Here is a 21,988-nt window from a genome sequence, read left to right on the forward strand (position 1 = left end):
ACCGGAGCAGCGCACGGAAACACCATTTACCTTCCCACTGGAGTGGTACCTATTTATCTACTTGCACTTTGACGTGCTTTTGAACTGCTAGGTTGGCAGCAGCAGGGACCGAACAACGGGAGCTCACCCCGTTGCGGGGATTCGAACCACCAACCTTCTGATCGGCAAGTCCTAGGCTCTGTGGTTTAACCCACAGTGCCACCCACGTCCCTAACAATATATATACCCCCCACCAATATAAAAAAAAAATTCTCCAGAACAGTGATTCTCACTTTGGGGCAGGACCCAGAGGTTTGTGAGTAGGGGGTGAGTGTTTCAAGAAAGGAAAGGGATTTGCAACAAGCAAATCCAAAGACACTTTCCTGGTAGCAGACAGTATATTTATCTACTGAAGCATTTATATAACCATTATATCATGAAAAAGGCAATGTACACTGCTAGAACATAAACAACATTAAATAAATTAAATCAAAATGTTAAAATACAACTAATCATTAAGGTGTTTGGTCTCAAATGGTTCTGGAAGCCAATAGACTGGAGAATATTAATTCATTCATTCATTCATTCATTCATATGAGTGTTTAAGTATAGATCTATCTAAGAAGTCGACAATCTCAATTGGGGCATAAAGGACAGGGAATTGAGCTCTCAAAAGTAATGGATCTGAGTATGACATAATTGTCTTCTTAGCATACTGAGCAGTAGTACTTTGTGTACTAGCTCTATATTGTTACTAGACTTCTGACTAGCTGTTCAGTACTTTCCTTTTTATGCTCACCTTTCCACTTTAGCCTGCTGCAACAAGTTGCTGAATCTCACCAACCTGCTAGGTAATACTGAGTTCAGTAAGTTTATTGTGCTAGCTGAAGGCCATGACAAAAGCACAGAAACACAAGCAATTTCAAATACTAAATATAAATCAAGGCATCTACTAAAACAAACAGAATCCTCAATTTCTGGTGAGACTACCACTGGTGGCAGTGGAATTTTTTTTCATATAAGGCATTTATCCTAAAAGTTTATTGAATGAAAAACTGAAATACTTACTTCTACAAGATGTACATTCTTTGCATCCATTACTTTATAAAAGCAGCTAAGAATTATACTAATGAGAGCTTCAAAAAATGGGAGGCAATCCTTTTGAAAGTTGAAACTCTGGACCTTAAACATACAGATGTTCTTTTCAGTAACCATACATACAATCTCCTTTATATCAACAGTATAGTTTTCCAGAATGTTTCTGAACTCTGCTGTAGAGATTTCTCTATTTAGTGAAAATATAGCGTCAGTTGTATTTTTTGCTTTATCAACCATATTGCAATAATTTAAAAAGTTTCTGCTGTAAGATTCTACTCGGCCCAGTGAACAACTCTGAAGAGACAGAAGGTTCAAAATCTGCAGAGTAAAACAGGAAATAAATGACAAACTTAGAAGTCAAAGGCACATTATTCTAAGCCAAAAGGTTTTAGTGATGCAGAAACGATACGGTAATGATCAAGAAAGCCCAGGTAGCTAATTCAAATGTAATGCTATTCTGAGATTCCTTAAAACAAGCTAAACTCTGGTAAAGTCCTCCTCCTTGCTGTTTGAGGAAAAGAGAGAGTATGTGAGCCCAATGCCTTCCTTGGGCTCACTGAAGCTCATACTCAGTGCTAAATCATTTAAACACAGCCAGTTAGCAATACATTACTGAAACAGCATGGTTGCAAATCTGTATTTAACTGTATTTTAGCTAGTGCACACATAATCCAATAAAACGGATCATCTATTGCTACTGGAACATTTTGGAAACCAGGTCCTCTGAGTGACGAGTAGAAAATCAACCACCATTTGAATTTTTGTGCATATTTATTTGCATTACTAGTTGCAAATTGGCTTTATATTCACCAAATACCAATATATTTGTCAGCTGTCAGAATAAGACATATGTGGGCTGGATTTGTGGCAATATCATATTAATTCTTCTAATGCCATATCATGTCTATAATTGAAGCAGGAAAATGGAGCTAGCAATACAATGTAGTTTCTGGGCACTGGGGGTATTCTGCCAGGTGTATTTGTTATTAGATTAACATAAGAAGAAAGCAATGCCCCAAACAGGCTAAACAGATCTGACCTCCAGGAGTTACATAATGTTGAAAGCAACTGAGTATGAGTTTGTAGGAGAAGGGTAAGAATAGGACGCATTTGCCCTTCTTGAGCTCCTATCTGCTTGCAGTATCCAGGAGGCAGGATTAAGGCTGCAGGAATATGCACTATGAGATTAAAACAGCGCCCTCTGCATGCTACATAAATCAGTTTCAAGAAGAACTAAAGACATTACACATTTTCCCTTTTGTCATTGTCTCCAGCAACCTCACCTCACTATTTAAGAAAGCACTCTGGTGTTTGGACATTAGTCCTTTAGCAAAGCTGGAGAAAATTTCTCCAAGTCAAAACCTACTCTTTTCATTTTTCTTATAACAAAAACTTGTTACTCTAAAAACATCTGCGATCAATAAAGTTGTGGACATTTCAATCCCAAGATGTTCTCATGTCATTCTTGCTGTTTACACAGCAAGAATGGCCTCTGGCTTACTGCGCCCGCAACCAGTTTGCCTGGTACAAAATGACTGGTCTCCCCATCAACCAGAGGGTGCACACAGCACCCCCGATCCTCCGGGCAAAACGCTCCTGGTTCACCTCCCCATGTCACAGCCCTTGAGGTTCCCGCCAAACTTCAGTTCAGAATGAACCAATTGTGACGGGCAGAGGAGCCAGGAGAACGGACCAAGAAGGGGTAGTCTTCACTCCCATCCGCTCTTTGCATATCTAAGCGGGCAGAGCCTAGTTTTAGGCCTTGGGCGGAATCCTTTAGCCCATGGGCAGGCAAGCTAAGGCCCGTGGGCCGGATCTGGCCCAATCCCCTTCTAAATCCGGCCTGCGGACGGTACGGGAATCAGCATGTTTTTACATGAGTAGAATGTGTCCTTTTATTTAAAATGCATCTCTGGGTTATTTGTGGGGCCTGCCTGGTGTTTTTACATGAGTAGAATGTGTGCTTTTATTTAAAATGCATCTCTAGGTTATTTGTGGGGCACAAGAATTAGTTCATTCCCCCCCGAAGATGGCGGCAGGCTAAGCAGTCAGCCCCAGAGCTCCACAAATTTTAACTGAGTTTTAATTGATTTTATCTCGTTTTAACTCGTTTTAGACCAGTATTTTATTTTTCTTTTCTTTTATTTTTCTTTTTATTTTTCTTAATTACAACTGTTTCCCTTAGCCGGAGCTTGAGAGCAGAAGATTGTAGAGCTGTGAGCAGAGAAAGTGCCGGATGAGTCAGCGTCTTGAAGATAAGGAACAATAGACGACACCATTAATCTTGAAAGCCTGTGACTCCCACAGCGAAGGAGCTCAGCAACTGGTTTTAATTACTTGCCTAGAGCAGCAGCAACCTTGACGCTGCTCTGCCCCTCCGTCACTCGCTCGCCGGGTCTCTCCACAGTCTCACGACCACTCAAGACTGAAAGAAAGTGGTGAGGCAGAAGCAAGGAGGCGACGAGGTAAGACGCATTTGCCGGAGTTCACTTCGAATCCGCCCTAAACTTTGTGCTGCGGCTCCCAGCCCTTCAAGCTCTTGCTGAAGATTGTACCAGGGTGTTGGAGCCCATGCCAGGAGCTCACATTACTGATAACTGATAACTGTAAGCCTGCATCGTAAATTAGCTTTAACGAGCAGATAACTGTGTTCTCCGGCAGTCTTGGAAGCAACCTTTGTCTCTCTGGCTTTGCGCCGGCCCACACCCGGCTGCATTTCTATTTTTACCACTTTTATTACCTTCTAAGCACTGCTATTTTAAAAGACTCACAACGATGGGCCAAGGCAAACGCCGAAGGGATTGTGACGAGGTTTCGCCCTCCCCAAGAACTAAACAATCAAAAACCGACCCCCCCGTGTCTGGCAAATGGAGTATCCCCACTGATCACTGCTATAGGGTGAAAACTCAGAACCGTTTCTATCCTCTAACGTCTCCAGAAACAACGTCAACTCCAGAGGAATTATTTTTACCCCAGACTAAAACTGCGGACGGCAAGCTCGGAGGAAGAGGGAGCCCCCCACTGGGGGTGGTGCAGGACGCCAGAGCCGAGGACTGCGCTAGACTAGAACAACATGAACATCTCCATCTTGTGGTCAGAACCCTTAATTGCATATTCAAGAAGATTGATGTCCTATCCTCCCAGCTATCTAGCCTTGAACAGAAAATTGACAACCTCGGGTCAATGTCTAAACCAACTGTAGATACGGGGGAAATGAAGTGCCAGAGGACCTTACACTCAACCAAAAAAGGAAGTGAGATCCCTAAATATAAACCAAATACTGCACTGAAACATCAAGCATTGTCCCTGCAACCTAAGAAAATCTGCCTAAATATCGGGGTAGGGTCAGCAAGGTGGCTCACCTTGGGTGGGGTTAAAAAGCAACTAAGCAACCTCCTAAACATAGAAATCACACAATGCGATCTCATTGCAGTATTACCTTTGAACCAGCACCTCAGGCAACAGAGAGTGATGCTTGCGTTTTACTCTCCAAGGATCCCTTCAGCTATCATCAGGCAGAAATCACTCTTGGCTAGGTACGATATCATCCCAACAAGAGTTTTTATGGATAGCATGATCCATCCCCTTCTACTTGCCGACTACGGCACGGAGCGGACCCTGTCGGAGAGGTCGGGAGCATCTCGGGATATTGAGCCTCCTTTTCCGGAGGATACCCATCCGTACCGAAACTGGACTTACCCTACGTCCCCACGAGCTCTAAAGGAATCCACTGGCGCATGTAATTCTCTGACCCCGCCGGAGGAAAGAGAGCTTTTAGCCACCTTTGGCAACCTTCCACCGAGGGAACAACAAGAAATAATTGATAGATTAGAAGTACTTAACCATCAGCTCATATATGCCCAGAAGAACGGAAAAGTCCTGCCCACTTCTCAGGATAACCATGCCAGCTTTTCGGAGTCGTGTTCTAAGGAAGCAGGAAGACTTCCACACCTCAGTCCAGCTCCTAAACCCATGCCTCCCCCACCTGTGGGCAAAGCCCATCAACGCTTGGCAGACCCAGGTTTTGCCTCACAAGTTGGCCTTTCATCTCAACTCCTGATAAATTTTGACTCGCCCTCCAAGAGTCCCCCGCTGAAGAGTGTAATTCAGAGTCCCCTCCACCAAAACAATTCCTTACCATCTAATCCATCAATGCCGGAATTGGAGTCCTCATATTCTCCTGAGCGGCACAGACACGACATACAAACGGTATCTGTACGTCGAGCACCCCCAGTACCTTCGCTAGCATCAGGTCAGGGGAGCGTTCCACCTACATCAAAAAATGATCCGGATTTGACTGAAGACCCGGCCGGACATATAAATCAAATGGTTTCATTGGCGACCTTCAGACCTCGCGGTGGGGCAGTCTCTGCAAATCCTGTGGAGCCTCCTAATGAAGTGGCCACCCTTGGGTTAGCCAGCGGGAGACCCGCTCTGTTGTCCCAGTCTGAACACCCCACTACCAACTCCAAGATTAGGTACCTCCAGCAGGTGCCTGCCATGCAAAGTAAAATAACTGACTTTTTTGTGGGGTCTGCCCTGCCTCCAAAGGACCCACTTCTCTCCCCGAAATGACAGCGAATTGAACACAACAGGAACTCCCCCCTATCAGTCCTCAGCTGGAACATTGCGGGCTGGAGGGGAAAAAAACATGAGCCAGAATTCTTGGAGTATATCAATCGGTTTCATATCATTTTGTTCCAAGAATCGTGGGAAGTAGAAAAAATTGTGCTAAATGGCTTTGAGCTTCTAGAACTCCCTGCCTGCCCCTCCCTGAAAGGAGGCCGCCCTAAAGGGGGCCTAATAATAGGCATCTCCCTCAACCTACATTCCAAATTTACTCTAGTACAGGCCTTGCCTCCCTACGCCCTTACCGGGCTGATTGCGGGGGAAAAGATCTCGCTCCTAGTTACAAATGTTTACTTGCCACCTGGGGGTTCTTCCCTTGAACTGGGCTCTAAATGGGGCTCGCTAGAAGAGCATTTGCTTTCATGCTATGTTAAGTTTCCTAACACCCCGGCCATAATTGGTGGTGATTTTAATGCCCGTACGGCAGCAAATTGGGACTCGTTGACCAAAGCCAAATGGTGGGTTACCCCAAACCTTGATAATTATGACCTGGAACACATCATGAAGAGAACTTCTAAGGACCACAGAGTAAACGAGGCTGGAGTACTCCTCTATCAAATGGCCATCCGTTTGAATTTGGTCCCCTTAAATGGCACATGCCTCCCCGATATTCCAGGGGATTTCACCCACCTGAGCGTTAAATCAAACAGCGTCCTCGATTACCTGTTGGTCTCTAGGGATCTATTTAAGTGTATTTCCACTTTTAAGATCGAGAATGTACAATTTAGTGATCACCTTCCCCTTGTTGCTAAGCTTTCCCTGAACTGGCAGCCGGAGGCTCATAGACATGCGACTCAGATGGTAACCAACGAATCTTTCCAAGTAAGAGGAATCAAATGGTCGGAGACACAGGCTCAAAAGTACCTGGAATTCTTTCAAAAAGAAATCCTCGGGCCCTATCCCAACATAGGCTCTGCCTCAGACGAGCATAGCATAGTATTGAAGCGCTTCTACCATCATATGACTGATCTTACGTCCTTCTTCAGGTTACCACCCAAAAATTTAAATCGAAACGAGTATACTCACGGTGCTCCCTGGTATAATTCTCAGTGCAAACAAGCAAGACAGCGCCTCCGTGCTATATATAATGCATACAAGACCTCTGATGCATCTACTCTGCCAGCTAGCTATGCACAAGCCAAGCAAGTTTACAAACGCACGCAGATAATTGCCAAGCGTGAGTGGCAACATAATCGTTGGCAGGCTCTGATTACTGCTTCAAAACCACACAGATCCAGGGAATTCTGGTCTTTGATTAACAGAAGGGGGAGGAATTCCCCAAGGACAGTCATCTCTGCACCGACATGGGAACGGTTCCTGAAGAAATGCTTCTCACAGGCAGATGCTCCCTCCGACCATCTGATGCACCTGTTTACCCACCTACCTATTTGGCCTCCCACCGATCCTGATGAAATAGCCAAGTTAATAGCTCAGCTGAAACCGGGCAAAGCCCCTGGGCCCGACCTGATCCCTGCTGAAGCCATCAAACTACACCCACAATGGTGGGCCGGCATCTTGGCCAAAACCTTCGATGCAATCAACGCTTCCGGTCTCATCCCCAAAACATGGAAGGAGGCCATTATTGTACCAATTCATAAAAAAGGTTCTCCAACGGAGCCGGAAAACTACCGTAACATCAGCCTCCTTTCGATTATAGGGAAAATTTATGCCAGCTTTTTGATGACTAAATTATTGCGATGGGTAGATGAGACTAACCAGATTGGCCATGAACAAGCAGGGTTCAGAACTAAACGCTCTACAACCGATCATGCGATAGTTCTTTATCATCTGGCACGGAAGTACTCCTCCCCCCCCCGGGGCTACCTCTGTGCTGCCTTCTTAGATCTAAAGGCAGCCTTTGACAGCGTTCCTAGAAATATTCTTTGGGAGAAACTTGCGAAACAGGGCATTGATAGAAGACTCTTATGGCTCATAAGCCAGCTCCACGAAGGTACCCTTGCCAGAGTGAGATTCACTCCAGCGGGCGACCTTACAAACTCAATACCAATAAACAAGGGAGTGCGCCAAGGATGTATATTGGCTCCCTGCCTATTCAACCTATTCATCAGCGACATGCGAGCACCCCTAGTCAACTCATCTCCAAGTACACACGCGCCTAGACTAGCGGATTACCGCTGCCCACTCCTTTTATATGCGGACGACGCGGTAATTCTATCCTATACACGTGTTGGACTAACCAGAGCTCTGAAGATCTTTGCCACGTATTGTCAACTCAATCAATTAACCATCAACCATGCCAAGTCCAAGATCCTGATCTTCTCCAGAAGCCGGAGATTATACAAATGGAAGCTTGGTGGGGCAAAAATAGAGCAAGTCCTAAAATTTCAATACCTAGGAGTCATTTTTCAATACAATTTGGGGTGGAAAGCTCACATTCAACACCTACTTAATAAGGCCAAAACCTTGTCATATGCGCTCCTCCGATTCTTCTTTTCGGACGGAGCTTTGCATGTTCCCTCGGCCCTAAAGGTGTTCAAGGCAAAAGTGGTTGCCGTGCTTGCTTATGCTGCCCCGCTCTGGGCCGTGATGACAGATCTTGCTCCCCTTGAGACTCTGCAAAGCCAATTCCTACGTCGGCTCCTAATGCTCCCCCTGTGCGTAAGCAACGCAGCCATGCGACTAGAATTGAAGGTCGCATCCCTAGAAACTTGCCTGTGGAAGCAAGTCTTCAATTACTGTTTATCATTGTGGCATAGATTACCAAACCATTACCTTGCCCAATGCTTATGGCGAGATGAATTCTCCAGCCTTTGGACTAGCAGAATTCATGCCAAACTCCTGAGTTATGGAATCTCTCCCTCAGATTCCCTAAAACTAGACCAAATCACTGCTCAGAGACTGATCCGCCAAAGACTGGATGACATCGATTTACAGCGAAATTATACGCTGGGGGGAGGTGTTTGTTCGCCCCAGAACATTGGTATCACTTTAACTTACTGCGTTCCATCATACCTCTCCTCCCTTTCGACTGTTGCACATAGACTGGCCTTCACCAAAGCGAGGTTTAACGTTTTTCCCTCCAATGTCCTGAGACATAGGTTCTCAAAGGGTCAAGCCCCCGCCGTGTGCGAATGTGATAAGGTGTCGCCGGAGTCGCTCCAGCACATTATGTTCACTTGCCCCTTGTTTAATGTGCTACGGGCAAATTTGTTGGGATCAATCATACAGAAACTAGAGGGCACCCCACCAAAATTCCACCTTGCCCAAATCTTGCAGGACAAGGATACCCACACGACCCTGAAGGTGGCTAGGTTCCTAGTTGCTGTCCTTTCCCAAAAGCGACGCCAAGGAGCTCTACAAGCTAATTAAGGCGTAGTATGCCTTTCCATTTTATAGTATTTTATTGTTATAGTAGTGTTTTAGCGATTGCTTTTTTTCCCCTCCTTACGGCACAAGCTGTTATTTATGTGTTGTTTTTACCTGTATGGGCCTATGGCCGTAATAAATGATATTCTATTCTATTCCCCCCCCCCCAAAAAAATATAGTCCGGCCCCCCACAAGGTCTAAGGGACAGTGGACCAGCCCCCTGCTGAAAAAGTTTGATGACCCCTGTCATCTTCCCTAAATGGGGGTGGGGTGTGAAGCGGTGACACACGCCCCCCTGCGGTGGCGATCCCAGGGTTCGCCGTTAAAGGGACTGTGTTGAAGGGAGTCACTGGCCATACTCTGAAAGGTTGTCAGTGCACTCCCATGTTGCAGCGAAATGGGGGCATGCTCTCTGCTTAAACATACGTCTTCCAGAGCCAGCCCACTCCCCAGACAGGTCTGTTAACCCTGATGTGCCTCAGATCCCCAGCTGGGGACTAGGAAGGATAAACGCCCAATGCCTAAGGCAAGGTCTTCCTACATCTGAAAGTTTAAATAAAGTTGTGGCCAATTTTAACCCCACAACACGTTGTCACACATCATTCATTTCACCCAGGTGGCTCCTAGGGTCGGGGGGGGGGGTGTCTCCACTTGACCACGCAAAGAGCTTTTAAGTGCTCCACTTTCTTTACCAGGCTCTAGGAAGGCTTCACACAGGCTCTGGGAGGATCCTATGCAACCTTCCCAGAGCCCGGTAAGCAAAGCTGAGAGCTTAAATGCTCTCTGCCTTCCATGGGCAGCAAGCCCTGCTTGGCACACCAGCTTCAGAAAAGCAGGGATGGTCACACAGGGGTAGTTCCAGGTTGGTTCTGATTACAGCGGTGCCTCGCAAGATGAAATTAATTCGTTCCGCAAGTTTTTTCTTCTTGCGAGTTTTTCGTCTTGCGAAGCACGGTTTCCCATAGGAATGCATTGAAAATCAATTAATGCGTTCCTATGGAGACCGCTTGCCAGGCTGGCGATGCGGAGAAGGGCTTTTCTCCCCACCGCAAGCCTTCAGGACAGGTCCGGGAACAGAGGGGAAGGCGCGCAGCGCTTCTCTTCTGTTCCCGGGGCTTGCGGTGGGAGGAGGGTTTTTCTCCCCACCGCCAACATTCAGAACAGCATTCTGAATGTTGGCGGTGGGAAGGAAAACCCTCCTCCCACCGCAAGTCTTCAGGACAGCCATCCGAAGGCTGGCGGCGGGAGGAGGTCTCTCCGCCCCACCGCCAGCCTTCGGAGCAGCCTTCCGAAGGCTGGCGGCGGAAGGAGGTCTCTCCGCCCCACCGCCAGCCTTCGGAGGAGCCTTCCGAAGGCTGGCGGCGGAAGGAGGTCTCTCCGCCCCACCGCCAGCCTTCGGAGGAGCCTTCCGAAGGCTGGCGGCGGGAGGAGGTCTCTCCGCCCCACCGCCAGCCTTCGGAGGAGGTCCGAGGACAGTGGGGAAGACGCGCTGTGCTTCCCCGCTGTCCTGGAGATTTCCCTATGGGCTTTCGTCTTGCGAAGGAAGCCCATAGGGAAATTCGTCTTGCGAAGCGCATCGAAAAACGGAAAACCCTTTCGTCTAGCGAGTTTTTCGTCTTGCGAGGCGTTCGTCTTGCGGGGCACCACTGTATATGTGATTTTGTCTTTACACACTATCCCCTGGAACATAAAAACATACCTTGCTTCGATAATCTGGATCTGTTCCTAGAATGAGATCACAGTTTGGCCATGTTGATAAATGCTGTCCTGGGTCAGGATCCATAGAAGGTTGCATTATTTTATGTAAAGATTGAGTTGTGAAGATCGACAGCTGGGCATCTTGAGAAAATGGCAGAACTTGATCTAATAAGAGATAATACAATAGTATTTATAAACTCAGAAACTAGCCCTGGACATGGAGTATGAATTCTTAATAAATATAAATCAGCAAAACCCCCCCCCCAGATTAATCTATATTTGAAACTTGGGCTAATGACAGAAACACTTTGCAACAGTAACAGAAAATATCAATTCAGATTATTTCAATAAACTCTTATGAAACAGGGAGAGAGAGATATAACTATTTTAAATAAAAAATAAATTTTTAATTTCACCAAGTTTGAAGACATCCTTTTGCGGCTTCTTGCAATTGCTTTTTGTCTTTACCATCCTCAACAATGTGGTGTCATCAGGAAACTGGACCTCACTACTCACTCTTATCTCCAGTAACTTATGAACAAGCTAAAAAAAGCACTGGTCCCAATATTCCTTTTCTCTGCTTCATCAGTGCAAACTACCGTATTTTTCGCTCTATAGGACACACTTTTTCCCCTCCAAAAATGAAGGGGAAATGTGTGTGCGTCCTATAGGGCGAATGCAGGCTTTCGCTGAAGCCTGCAGAGTGAGAGGGGAGACCCCGCCGCCAGCCCCGCAAGCTCCGGGGACAGTGGGGAGGCGCAGCGCGTCTTCCCGCTGTCCCCGGACCTGATCTGAAGGCGGGCGGCGGGGAGAAGAGCGCTTCTCCCCGCTGCCTGCCCCGCAAGCTCCAGGGACAGCTGGGAGGCGCAGCGCGTCTCCCCGCTGTCCCCGGACCTGGTCTGAGGGCGGGCGGCAGGGAGAAGAGCGCTTCTCCCCGCTGCCTGCCCCGCAAGCTCCGGGGACAGCTGGGAGGCGCAGCGCGTCTTCCCGCTGTCCCCGGACCTGATCTCAAGGCGGGTGGCGGGGAGAAGAGTGCTTCTCCCCGCTGCCTGCCCCGCAAGCTCCGGGGACAGCTGGGAGGCGCAGCGCGTCTTCCCGCTGTCCCCGGACCTGATCTCAAGGCGGGTGGCGGGGAGAAGAGCGCTTCTCCCCGCTGCCTGCCTCGCAAGCTCCGGGGACAGTGGGGAGGCGCAGCGCGTCTCCCCGCTGTCCCGGGACCTGGTCTGAGGGCGGGCGGCAGGGAGAAGAGCGCTTCTCCCCGCTGCCGGCACCACAAGCGCCTGGGGGGGGGGGAAATAATTTTTTTCCCCTTTATTTCCCCCCCAAAAAACTTGATGCGTCCTATGGGCCGGTGCGTCCTATGGAGCGAAAAATACGGTATATGTTAATAAAATAATAAAAATTACACTTAGCACTGCACATTGTTTGAGTGAGATTACTTACCAATAATGTTTTCTAGTGCATCCACAATTCCTTGGAACTGCATTGAAAACTCTCTTCTATTAGGAGCTAGATAAAAATCTGTAGCAAATGCTGGAGAGCTAGATAAGGAAACAATGTATTTCCTTTTTATTGGCAAAAGGTTTTCAGAAAATGTTAAATATAAAACAGCAAAGAGCTTAAAATCTAAAGTGTAGGGCTATCAGGGTGTGCGTGTGCAAGAGAAAGACTCACCTAATATTAGTATTGGATTCTAATACAAATAACATTAAGGGAGTTCACAGGAAAAAAAGCTCTCTGTTTTCTCCTTTCCTCAAAGCATTCCCCGTACCCCATCCCATATTGTTCAAGAAGAGCCCTTCTCCGATATTCTGAAAGGATTTTATGGAGTTCTGATCAGGTGGGTTAATAGCATTCAAGCATCAGAAAAATAAGTAAGCAAAGAATACCTGAAAATAGGAAAACTTAACTGAAATAAGAGGTCAGGGAGAGCCAGGACAAAAACAATACGAGAGAAAAAACTGAGGGGACTATGCCTGCCTCCCAGAGTTCTTTGCTCTCCTGCGTCCATCATGTGATGGGAGAGATTACCCCAACCCATTCAGGTCATCAGCAACCATCTCAATTTGTAAAACCACTAAAATAAATATGTATCCCTTCTGCAGAGTCAGCACAGTATATGATCTGTAAAACAAGGCTCCTATGATTAGACATACCTTTTATATTTCAGTGGTTCCACATTGGATTTAGAATAATGTGTTTTACCTAATCCAGAAATAAAAGAAAACACTTAAAAAAAAATTAAGCCATTGAAAATATCTTTGAATGTCATCACTTTCCTAAAAGGAAACGTTTTCTACTGAATTCTTAAAACAATAATTTCAAAACATGTTATTTGGATCCATTTAAATTTAATAACAGCTTTGCAATGAAAACCGGCTTGGTCCATCCTGTATGATGACCTTTGTTAGGAGAGATGGGGGAGTGTGCCCACAGGTGCTTCTAGGTGACCTGCTCATTGAGCATTGATCTTGATTTGTTTGCAGGGAAATTAGATGGTGTTAGCTATCTAATGAACATTTATTTGGTTTTCAGGGAAGTGAGACATGTCAAAACAAGCACTGTCCAACAATTCCCAGTACATTTCCCCATCACCTTTCTTATCGCAAAAAGTCTGGTCAACCATAATTTGCCAGTATGAAACAGAATCCCACCCAAATAGCAATAGCCCTCTTGGTTCTTTTGAACGCTTTTGTATATTTCTGGGCATAGGAGTCAACTCCTAGGAGCCGAGGTCCCTTCGGTCCCATCCTATTAATATATTTGAGGGGACCGGACCTCCCCAAAGTTGATAGGCATTGCCATTCCAACCGTGTGCGCGTACCACATCATGTGATTGATTATGCAGTGTGGGACTTACCTCTGCCCCCCCCCCCAATATTTTATTCAACTTGGCATCCTTGTTTCTGGGATAGCTGTCCAAGTTGGGGGTGAGCAGTTCCACTTTGTGGTGGTTCCAGTACTACTTCATAATAATTTATAATACTTGGGTGGCTATTTCCAGCAGAAGGTGCTAGGGGGATGTTTGGTCCCATGGAGCCTCCAATGTGGGGTGCCACTGAGTTTATTTATATCCCCCATGCTATTTAAAATCTGCATGAAACTGCTGACTGGGGTGATCCACAGCTCTATTTCTCCTTTACAATGGCAAGAGTGGCAGTGGATGTGCTGTGCCAGTGCCTGGCTCCTGTAATGGATCAAGTGAAAGCCAATAAACTGAAACATAATCCAGATAATGAGCAGCTGTTAGTGGGTAGCTTCCTACATTGGACAGGATTCAGCCTGTCCTAAAGGAGCAAATGCACAGCTTGGAGGTACTTCTGGGTTTGTTACTTTTTCTTGAGGCATAAGTGGCCTCAGCGGTGCAGTGCACCTTGCATCCACTTTGGCTGGTGACCCAACTGCAACCCTATCTGGTCAGGGGTAGCCTAACTTCTGTTGTCAACATTCTTGTAACATCTAGGTTAGAATGGCGCAATGTGCTATGCATTCATTCATTTATTTATGTTATTGAGTTTTATATGAAAAAAGTACTTTGTGTTACATCTAAAAAAAAGAGGAGGGGGGAAATACAAGCTAAATATCCCATCCTCCCATGCCTTTTACCCAACCTGAAGGCATTGTTCAGATCTAAATAATAATAGTGAAGTTCGTATAGCCACTAAAGTGAGGAGAATCCAAAGGTTGCTGATACCAACATAAAGGAAAATGTTGACACAACCATACATTATGGAATGTGGCAGGTACTACTTTTGAAGATGGTTGAGAAACTGCAGCTAGTGCAGAATCCAATAACCAGCTTTCTGACTGGGGCAAGACAATCTGAGCAGATAATGTCAATTCTGGCACAACTACAGTGGCTTCCAATTAATTTCTGGGCTCAATTTGAAGTGCTGCTTTTGACCTATAAAGTTTTATGCAGCTCAGGGCTGCAATACCTGCCTCTTCCTGCAGAAATGTACCTGGGAATTTCTCCATGTGCCTCTTCCTAGAAAGCTGCAGAGGATTGCAACATAAGAACAGGCCTATTTTACTCTGCTAAAGGCTTAACAGCCTTACAACCTGTATTTCTCACACAGGTCGGATAGGAGGTTTAAATTGTAATCTAGATTTAATCCTCAATCCATCTCCTACATAAACACGGTGTGATAGCTGCAGAACTCATGTCACTTGTCACTGGGCCCATCCATACTTCTGCTTGTCCCATGTCTAGAAAGCACAGGTCCAAGAAGTTGTTTTCCTTGCCCTGATCATTTCCCATGCTCTTCGGTGCTAAATTGGAGCAAACATCAATCTGGATAAAACTCAAAGAGCAGTTTGTAATATCAAAGAACTCAGGTTACTCTTACTCAAAATGGTTTTTTCATCGCTGGATGCATTTGACTGTTGTAGCACAGAATTTTCCGATCCTTCATGTTTGCTTTGTCTGTCACTTGGAGATAATTGTTTCAAATCTTCATCTTCCAATGTTTCATTGAAAGGTAATAATGAGGTTTCTGAGAGATAATCATCCTCCTCCTCCTGGATGTATTTTCGACAAAGTTCCTTTTCATAAGGAATTCTAAGCTCTATATTTATTTTGAATATTGGCACATATTCTTCCTCTCCTCTCAGTTGCCTTTTCACATCTTCCAGTATCTAAATTTGTATAAGAAAAACAAAAATGGCTTACATTTTTATTAAGATTTTCATCATTTAAATGCAAATGGAAAATCTGCACAGTATGAAAAATTATGTGAAAAATATTATTTAAAAATAAGTGTTTAATTAAAAAATAGAAAAAATATTCAGAAAAATAATATATTAATAAGGAACAAAATTGAATAATCCACAGCATTAATATATTATAAATCTGTTTATTCTTGCTTGAATATGAGGGGTTACTGTTGATTGAGGTAGGTCCAGAGGCTACAGTTAGTGCAGAACTTGGCAGCTTGGTTGCTTGTGGGGTCAAACTACTGCTAGGACACAACACTTTGTAGGATTCACACTGGCTGCAGATCTTCTTTCAAGCCAACTTCAAATTATTATTATTAATAATAATAATAATAATAGAACTTACACAATGCCCTATACCTGGAGGTCTCAGGGCGGTTCACAGAAAATACTTTTTTGGACTAATTTCTAAAGCCCTATATACCGAAAGACCCAGTTATTGAGAGACCACCTTATCTCTTATACATCCAATAGGTCGCTGCATTCTGCAGGAGTTTCTTCCTAAAGTCCCAAAAATATCAGCAGCCTGCTCCACATTAACAACTTGTAACAGAGTTTTCAGTGTGGCATCTATGTTTCATTATGACAGGTACCCAATATATGTATTTCCCAGAAACAATGGAAAACATTTTTTATTTTGACATGTTTTTTTCAGCTGGATAAAAGGATCTCTGCTCATTTGCTCATTTGATATTGTTATTTAACTTAACCAGTCGTTTTCATACTGTTTTATAAAGTTTTCATGATATGTTTGTAAATCACTTTGAGACATGTAAAAGGTGATTCATAACTTAATAACAACAACAAAAATCCATTCTATATTATTATTGTTGTTCTTGTTGTTATTAATATTCTGAAATTAAGTGAAAAGGAATGAGTCTAAAGGATGAATGAAAACTATTTTTGCACATTGTCCCTCAAGAAGCATGGAGACTTAGCACAAGCTTCTTAATTTCTTACCACTGTGATTATGTTTCATAAGAGACCCTTGTGCTTAGAAATTAATGATATATAACATGAAAAAATATCTTAATTTTATTATACCTTAAGCATTAAAAAAACCTTAGGAAGAAACTGCCTAAAGCTTCCAAATAGTGTGTCATGAGGCATGGAGAGACTATGAGAAATGTGAACCTAAAACTCATGTATTATATTTGCTTTAATTCCTATTGAAATAAGCTATATTAGGATGATTTTATTTTGAAAAGTGGAGCATGAATGAATTAACAATCAAACAAACAAAGTGAGATATAAATGAATAAAAAATCCGGCAGAATGCAATCATGCATTATCTTGTAGCTACATTCAGTCCTTCATAAGGGTTAGATTAAGAGATTTTCATTGAAACCAATTTACCTTGCCTATATCACTAACAGTAATGATTTCTACTTGTTGCTCAGGCTTTTCTAAACGGCGTGATGATGCCTGCGATATCTCAAAATAATTGGCTTGAAACATCTGTTGATGTCTATTCTCAGTATTCGATAAGCTATTTGCTCTCTCAATTGTTTTTTTATATGCCCTGCATATATGGGGGAAAAACCTAAATTATTTTTCAACAGATATAGGACAAACTATTTCTACTAAGTAATTGCACACACTTTTATCCTGCCTTTTCCCAAAGAGCTCAGAGTAGTAGATACAGAATGGTAACTGCCTTAAAACATTAAACTACATATTAAATATATCAGAAAAATTATTTAACTATTTGTTAACCATATAATTGGTGTTTATTATAACAATTATGAGAATTAATATTATACTTGGCTCTTTACTCATATTCAACAAGCATTTGCTCCGAGAAATTCTTTTTCATAATCTTTCATAACAGGTACCTATGCTTAATCATAAAAGAAAATGACAAAGGAATCTTATGAACAATACAATAAAGCAAAACATTTTGGACAAGTGTTTTCATCATAAACAGTCGAAAATACCATATAAGGTCCTCATTTGTCTTCAGTTTTGAAACTGTCATATTATTAGAGCCTTCAAATATCTCCAAAAGAAGGTTTAAAGCATTGTGAACCAATTTTCGAAGCAGTTCTTGAAACATTCGGTCAACAAGTTGAAGAAACCTAGAAAAGTCTTCCATTATGTGCCGCCATCCAGCTATCTCAAAGTGTTTTGGTTTTTTTCTGGCATCATCTGGCAAATGCAGAAAAAGCTTTTCTGCTCCCTTCATTTCAGCTATCTATAACATTTTTGAAAAAATAATTTGGAAAAAAAAATTACTATATACTGAATAACCTAAGATAAAATATTTGCAATACTTGTTCTAAGCTACTAGTAATTTAGGATTGCTTCCAATAAAAGAATTTTCTCTGGTAATAAAAAACAGTTTTTATCTGGTGAACTTCTGGTCTTCTCATTATGTATAATTGTTAGATTGGTCGCTTCATACAAAAGCTTCTACGTGGCATCAATTAAAACAAAACCAATTAAAACATCAGTTTACAATCAAAATACACAGAGTTCATAATAAAATAAGATGCTGCTTTAAGAACCATTTAGCTCAATAACGAATTTTAAAAACTCACCATGCAAGCTAAAGTATCCACCAACAGAATGAAATGGGGACTAAAATGAACAGATAGTCAAATAATATTAACATGTTTAAAAAGATTAAAAGATCAGAGCTCAGCACCAATTGAAATAAGAAAATCAGCATTCTCCAAGAATGCCGATGATAACTTGAGCACCTTGCCCATTTCCCACTACCCTTTAATTGTTCAAGTCTTCTGGATTAAGAATGATTTTTCCAGTAGTCACACTTCTATTTCTTTTAAAGAGGCTGAGGCGACTCCCTTCCATAGAGAAGAGTTTAATACCTTACCATTGATACATTTACTCAGTATTATCTACACTGGCTGGCAGCAGTTCTCTATCTAGCGATGCCTGGTATTGACTCTGGGGCCCTTTTAAAAGCACAGCATGTACTTTGCCCCTAAACTACAGACTTTCTCCACCTAACAATTCCATTTGCGTGGACAGTCGGAGTCACCCCAACCCCAGGCGACCCCCAAGCGGAATAATGACTCAAGACAACGTGCTATGGGATTAAAATTGGCCACAACTTTATTAAGTTTCGGATGTAGGGAGACCTTGGCTCAGGCATTGGGCGTTTATCCTTCCCAGTCTCCAGCCGGGGATCTGGGAGACATCACGATTATCCAGAGCGTGTGGGGATTGGGCTGGCTCTGGAGAACATATGTTCAAGCAGAGAGCCCGTCCCCCGTTTCAAAGCCGTCGCAGGGGACAGCAATGACAACCTCTCAGCGTATGGCCAATGCCTCCCTGCTCAAGACCCCTTTAACAGGGAACCCTGGGATCACCGCCACAAGGGGGGCGTGGGTCACCACTTCACGCCCCCCCATTTAGGAAGATAGACTAAAGGATTCTGCCCAAGGCCTGAAACCGCCAAAGTTGTGACATTTTGCTACAGGAAAGGCAAAACCTCCCAATGCAGGAAAATTCCTTTCCAGTCCTTCAACAGCGACCCTGACGTAGCAGCGCTTGCGTACCTGTGGAGAAGAGATTAACCTGCAAAAGAAGACTTAACTGAGGGAGGGGAGGATGGGAAAAGCTCTGGAGCCAACTGACGCTTCGCAGGTAAGAGTCACCTTCTGTTGTGTTGTGTCCCTCCCCTTACCTGGCCGATCCCCTAGCAACACCTCCCCAGGCGGGATTGGGTGATTGGCTGAGGTAGGTGGAGACCTCCAGGTATTCAGCCTGGGGAGGATGAAGCCAGCCCAAAGTACCAGGAGCTGCACTGGGAGCCGGGGGGCTGCGCGTGACCACGCTAAAAACGCAAAAGGCGCCCCCCCATTTGATGTGGGGAGCGGTCATTCACTTAAAAAATGAATAAAATACACATTAAGACTTGAAAAATACAAAGAAACTCCAAAAGCACACCTTTTTTCTTGCTATTAGAGAATAAAATTAAATATATATGACGTGATATACAGTACAATAATTAAAATATTCAGAATTAAAGTACAAAAAAAGAGAACTTGCCTTTAAGAAAGAGGTCCGGATTACTTTGATTACTTTATCCTTAAAATCTTGTAGCTGAGTGAGTGCCTGTCGACTTTGTTTGTATTGTTCCTCACAAAATTCATCCAAAGTGTATGTGTGGGATATGTCTATCTAAGAAAAAAAAGTGGGGGATATATATAGAATAACCAAAAATGCCCTAAAACTAATTCAACATTCTGTGTCCATTGAACCACCTCATTAATCCTTAAGGGCAAAAGCAAGAAATGACAGCATCAGAACTAAAATGCAAAAAAAGATATAGTTAAAAATCTGTGAAATTCTGTTCATCTTAATGTAAACACAGCAATCAACTTTGATAGCACTCCTTCTTTTAAATCAGCAGTTCTCTGCTTAACTTCCCACAATAACGCACCACAAAACATAGCAATAAATATACAGAGCACTCCAAGGGAGTGTCGTGGCTGGTTATTCGCATTTGTCGAGGCACTGTTAACAGATGTAATTAAGGGGTGATTAACAAAAGCTGCTGTCTGCAAAATTGGCTTAATATTACATGTCTATGAATCACCAAACTATCACTGGGAAGCAGGGAAGCAGATACGGAGTCGTTTATTGTAAAAAGAAAAAACACATTTAAATCTTTCAATAAATAGATAAATATTATATTGAAAATAAAGTATTAGGAATTACATAGATCACCATGATATTAATCACTTTATCATATATGCAACATACTGTGAAACTGAACTGATGTAATTGATTCAGTTGTTACATGCCAAATCCCAGACTTAATGACCTTGAACCTGAACCAGACCTAAACCAGATCTTTAGTTAAAACTGAACATAAACCAGAACCAAACTAAGACATTTGATTTGATTCTCTTGTTTCTCACACTGATAGTTCATAATGCCCTCATCATTTATCAGATAAAATCTTGAGAAATGGAAACCGTACATTAATGCATTCATTTTATTATATTACATTTTAATTGGCTTCCAGATTTTCACTAGCTTCCACAGTAAATATTTCTGTATAAGTAATTAAATTTAAAGTTGTGCAAATATTTTTTCCTACACTTTTTCTATCCATTGAAAATATTTTTCTTCTCACCTTTATGAAACTGATAGTTTTATCTTCTGACAATTTGTGCTTCTCGGTGTTACTCACGTCCTCACACAACGCATGAATATAAAGCAAGCATTTTTGTAATATCTCATCAGCCAGAAACAAACGTTTATTCAACAGCATTCTGCCAAAAAGAAAACCAGTTATAAGTATAAAACCCATACAAATTCTCAGTTCACAGTAATAAATGTTAAGTGACATAATAGGGATGCCATAGAAATTCTCCAAATTATGTGTGTGCAGTGGATAAATGGATGTGTGTGTGTACGCGCACACACACACAACCTTTATCGTGCCCCCCTTTCCCCTCCAATTTGGAATTTATATCTCTGACTATATATGCCATCCTATGAAGGTAGACCCTGTTCATTTTCTCAATGTTACTTTTAATCCTTTAACTATTTTCCTCCATTTTTTCCATATTTCTTTATGGCTGGGGAATGACACCAGTTAATAAAAAGTTTCTCTATTTAAAATCACATAAAGAAGGTTCTGAGGAACTCAGAAAAATGGCTGCAGTCATTGGCAGCCACAGCCCTACTGGGGATAGGATTCAGAGCCATACAGTTTCATCTGTCTCTGCTTCAGTGGCCAAGGCCACAATGAGATGCATCTGTTTATGATTCATGGACGAGACAAGTCTCACCCATTATTCCAAGGGCACACTGAGAAAATCCATCTAACTACATCCATCAGGGGTGTAATGTATACTTCTCTGTTCCTATCCCACCACTGTAAACCATAATGGGACACTACACATTTTTGTAAAAATCTGAACTTCTGATTTACCTAATATAGTAATAGAAAATGAAAACCACTGCACAGCTTATTTGCTAACTATATTTCAGAAATGATAGGTAATAATAATTTATTTCTACTCCGCCCATTTGGCTGGGTTTCCCCAGCCACTTTGGGGAGCTCCCAACAGAATATCAATAAAGAAGAAGAAGAAGAAGAAGAAGAAGAGGCGATAAAACATCAAACATTAAAAACTTCCCTAAACAGGGCTGCCTTAGTTTCACAAACTGTTTACACTAATATATTTTGTTCACACTTACTTGCTGTTCTCTATTTTTGATCTCTTAACATTGCTTTTCCAGGTGATAAAGTATTTCCTCTTTCTAGAAAGAAAAAAGTAGAGAAAGAGATCTGGAAGATTGCACAACAAAAAGATAATATAGCCACATGTTTACTTCAATTTTGTCACAAAAAGGAAATATTTAAATATTTAAAATCAGACCCTACTCAAAGGTCTCAACTCCAGTAGCAGCAGCATTGTGAACTTAATATAGTGTAAGCAAAAGAACCCAACCCCCCCCCGGGTATCTTTCCCAAGGAACTTGCAAATTACGCAGTGAGGGAGGCAGTAGATACTAGAGAGGAATAGTAGAAACAATGGGAAGAATGAATATGAG

The 21,988-nt window shown here is 43.0% G+C and overlaps 1 protein-coding gene across 15 annotated transcripts in view; it reads right to left on the bottom strand.

The window, feature by feature from the left end:
- DNAH14 (dynein axonemal heavy chain 14) overlaps nt 1-21,988 on the bottom strand; it is a 129,737-nt gene that overhangs the window by 95,895 nt on the left and 11,854 nt on the right. For all 15 annotated transcript variants that reach the window (XR_014545785.1, XR_014545786.1, XR_014545787.1 and 12 more), the window contains exons 9-18: nt 21,632-21,694; nt 20,559-20,697; nt 19,466-19,597; nt 17,386-17,642; nt 16,805-16,970; nt 15,082-15,370; nt 12,889-12,937; nt 12,176-12,273; nt 10,734-10,897; nt 1,048-1,395 (exon numbers count right to left, since the gene is read on the bottom strand). Coding sequence is in view for 11 of the 15 variants with exons in the window: in XM_083604684.1 (XP_083460810.1) it covers nt 1,048-1,395; nt 10,734-10,897; nt 12,176-12,273; nt 12,889-12,937; nt 15,082-15,370; nt 16,805-16,970; nt 17,386-17,642; nt 19,466-19,597; nt 20,559-20,697; nt 21,632-21,694 (1,705 nt within the window). In the remaining 4 variants the exon portion in view is untranslated. The remainder of the gene's footprint in view (nt 1-1,047; nt 1,396-10,733; nt 10,898-12,175; nt 12,274-12,888; nt 12,938-15,081; nt 15,371-16,804; nt 16,971-17,385; nt 17,643-19,465; nt 19,598-20,558; nt 20,698-21,631; nt 21,695-21,988) is intronic.

Source organism: Podarcis filfolensis, assembly GCF_964270895.1.
Source record: "Podarcis filfolensis genome assembly, chromosome: 3".
Taxonomy (NCBI): domain Eukaryota; kingdom Metazoa; phylum Chordata; class Lepidosauria; order Squamata; family Lacertidae; genus Podarcis; species Podarcis filfolensis.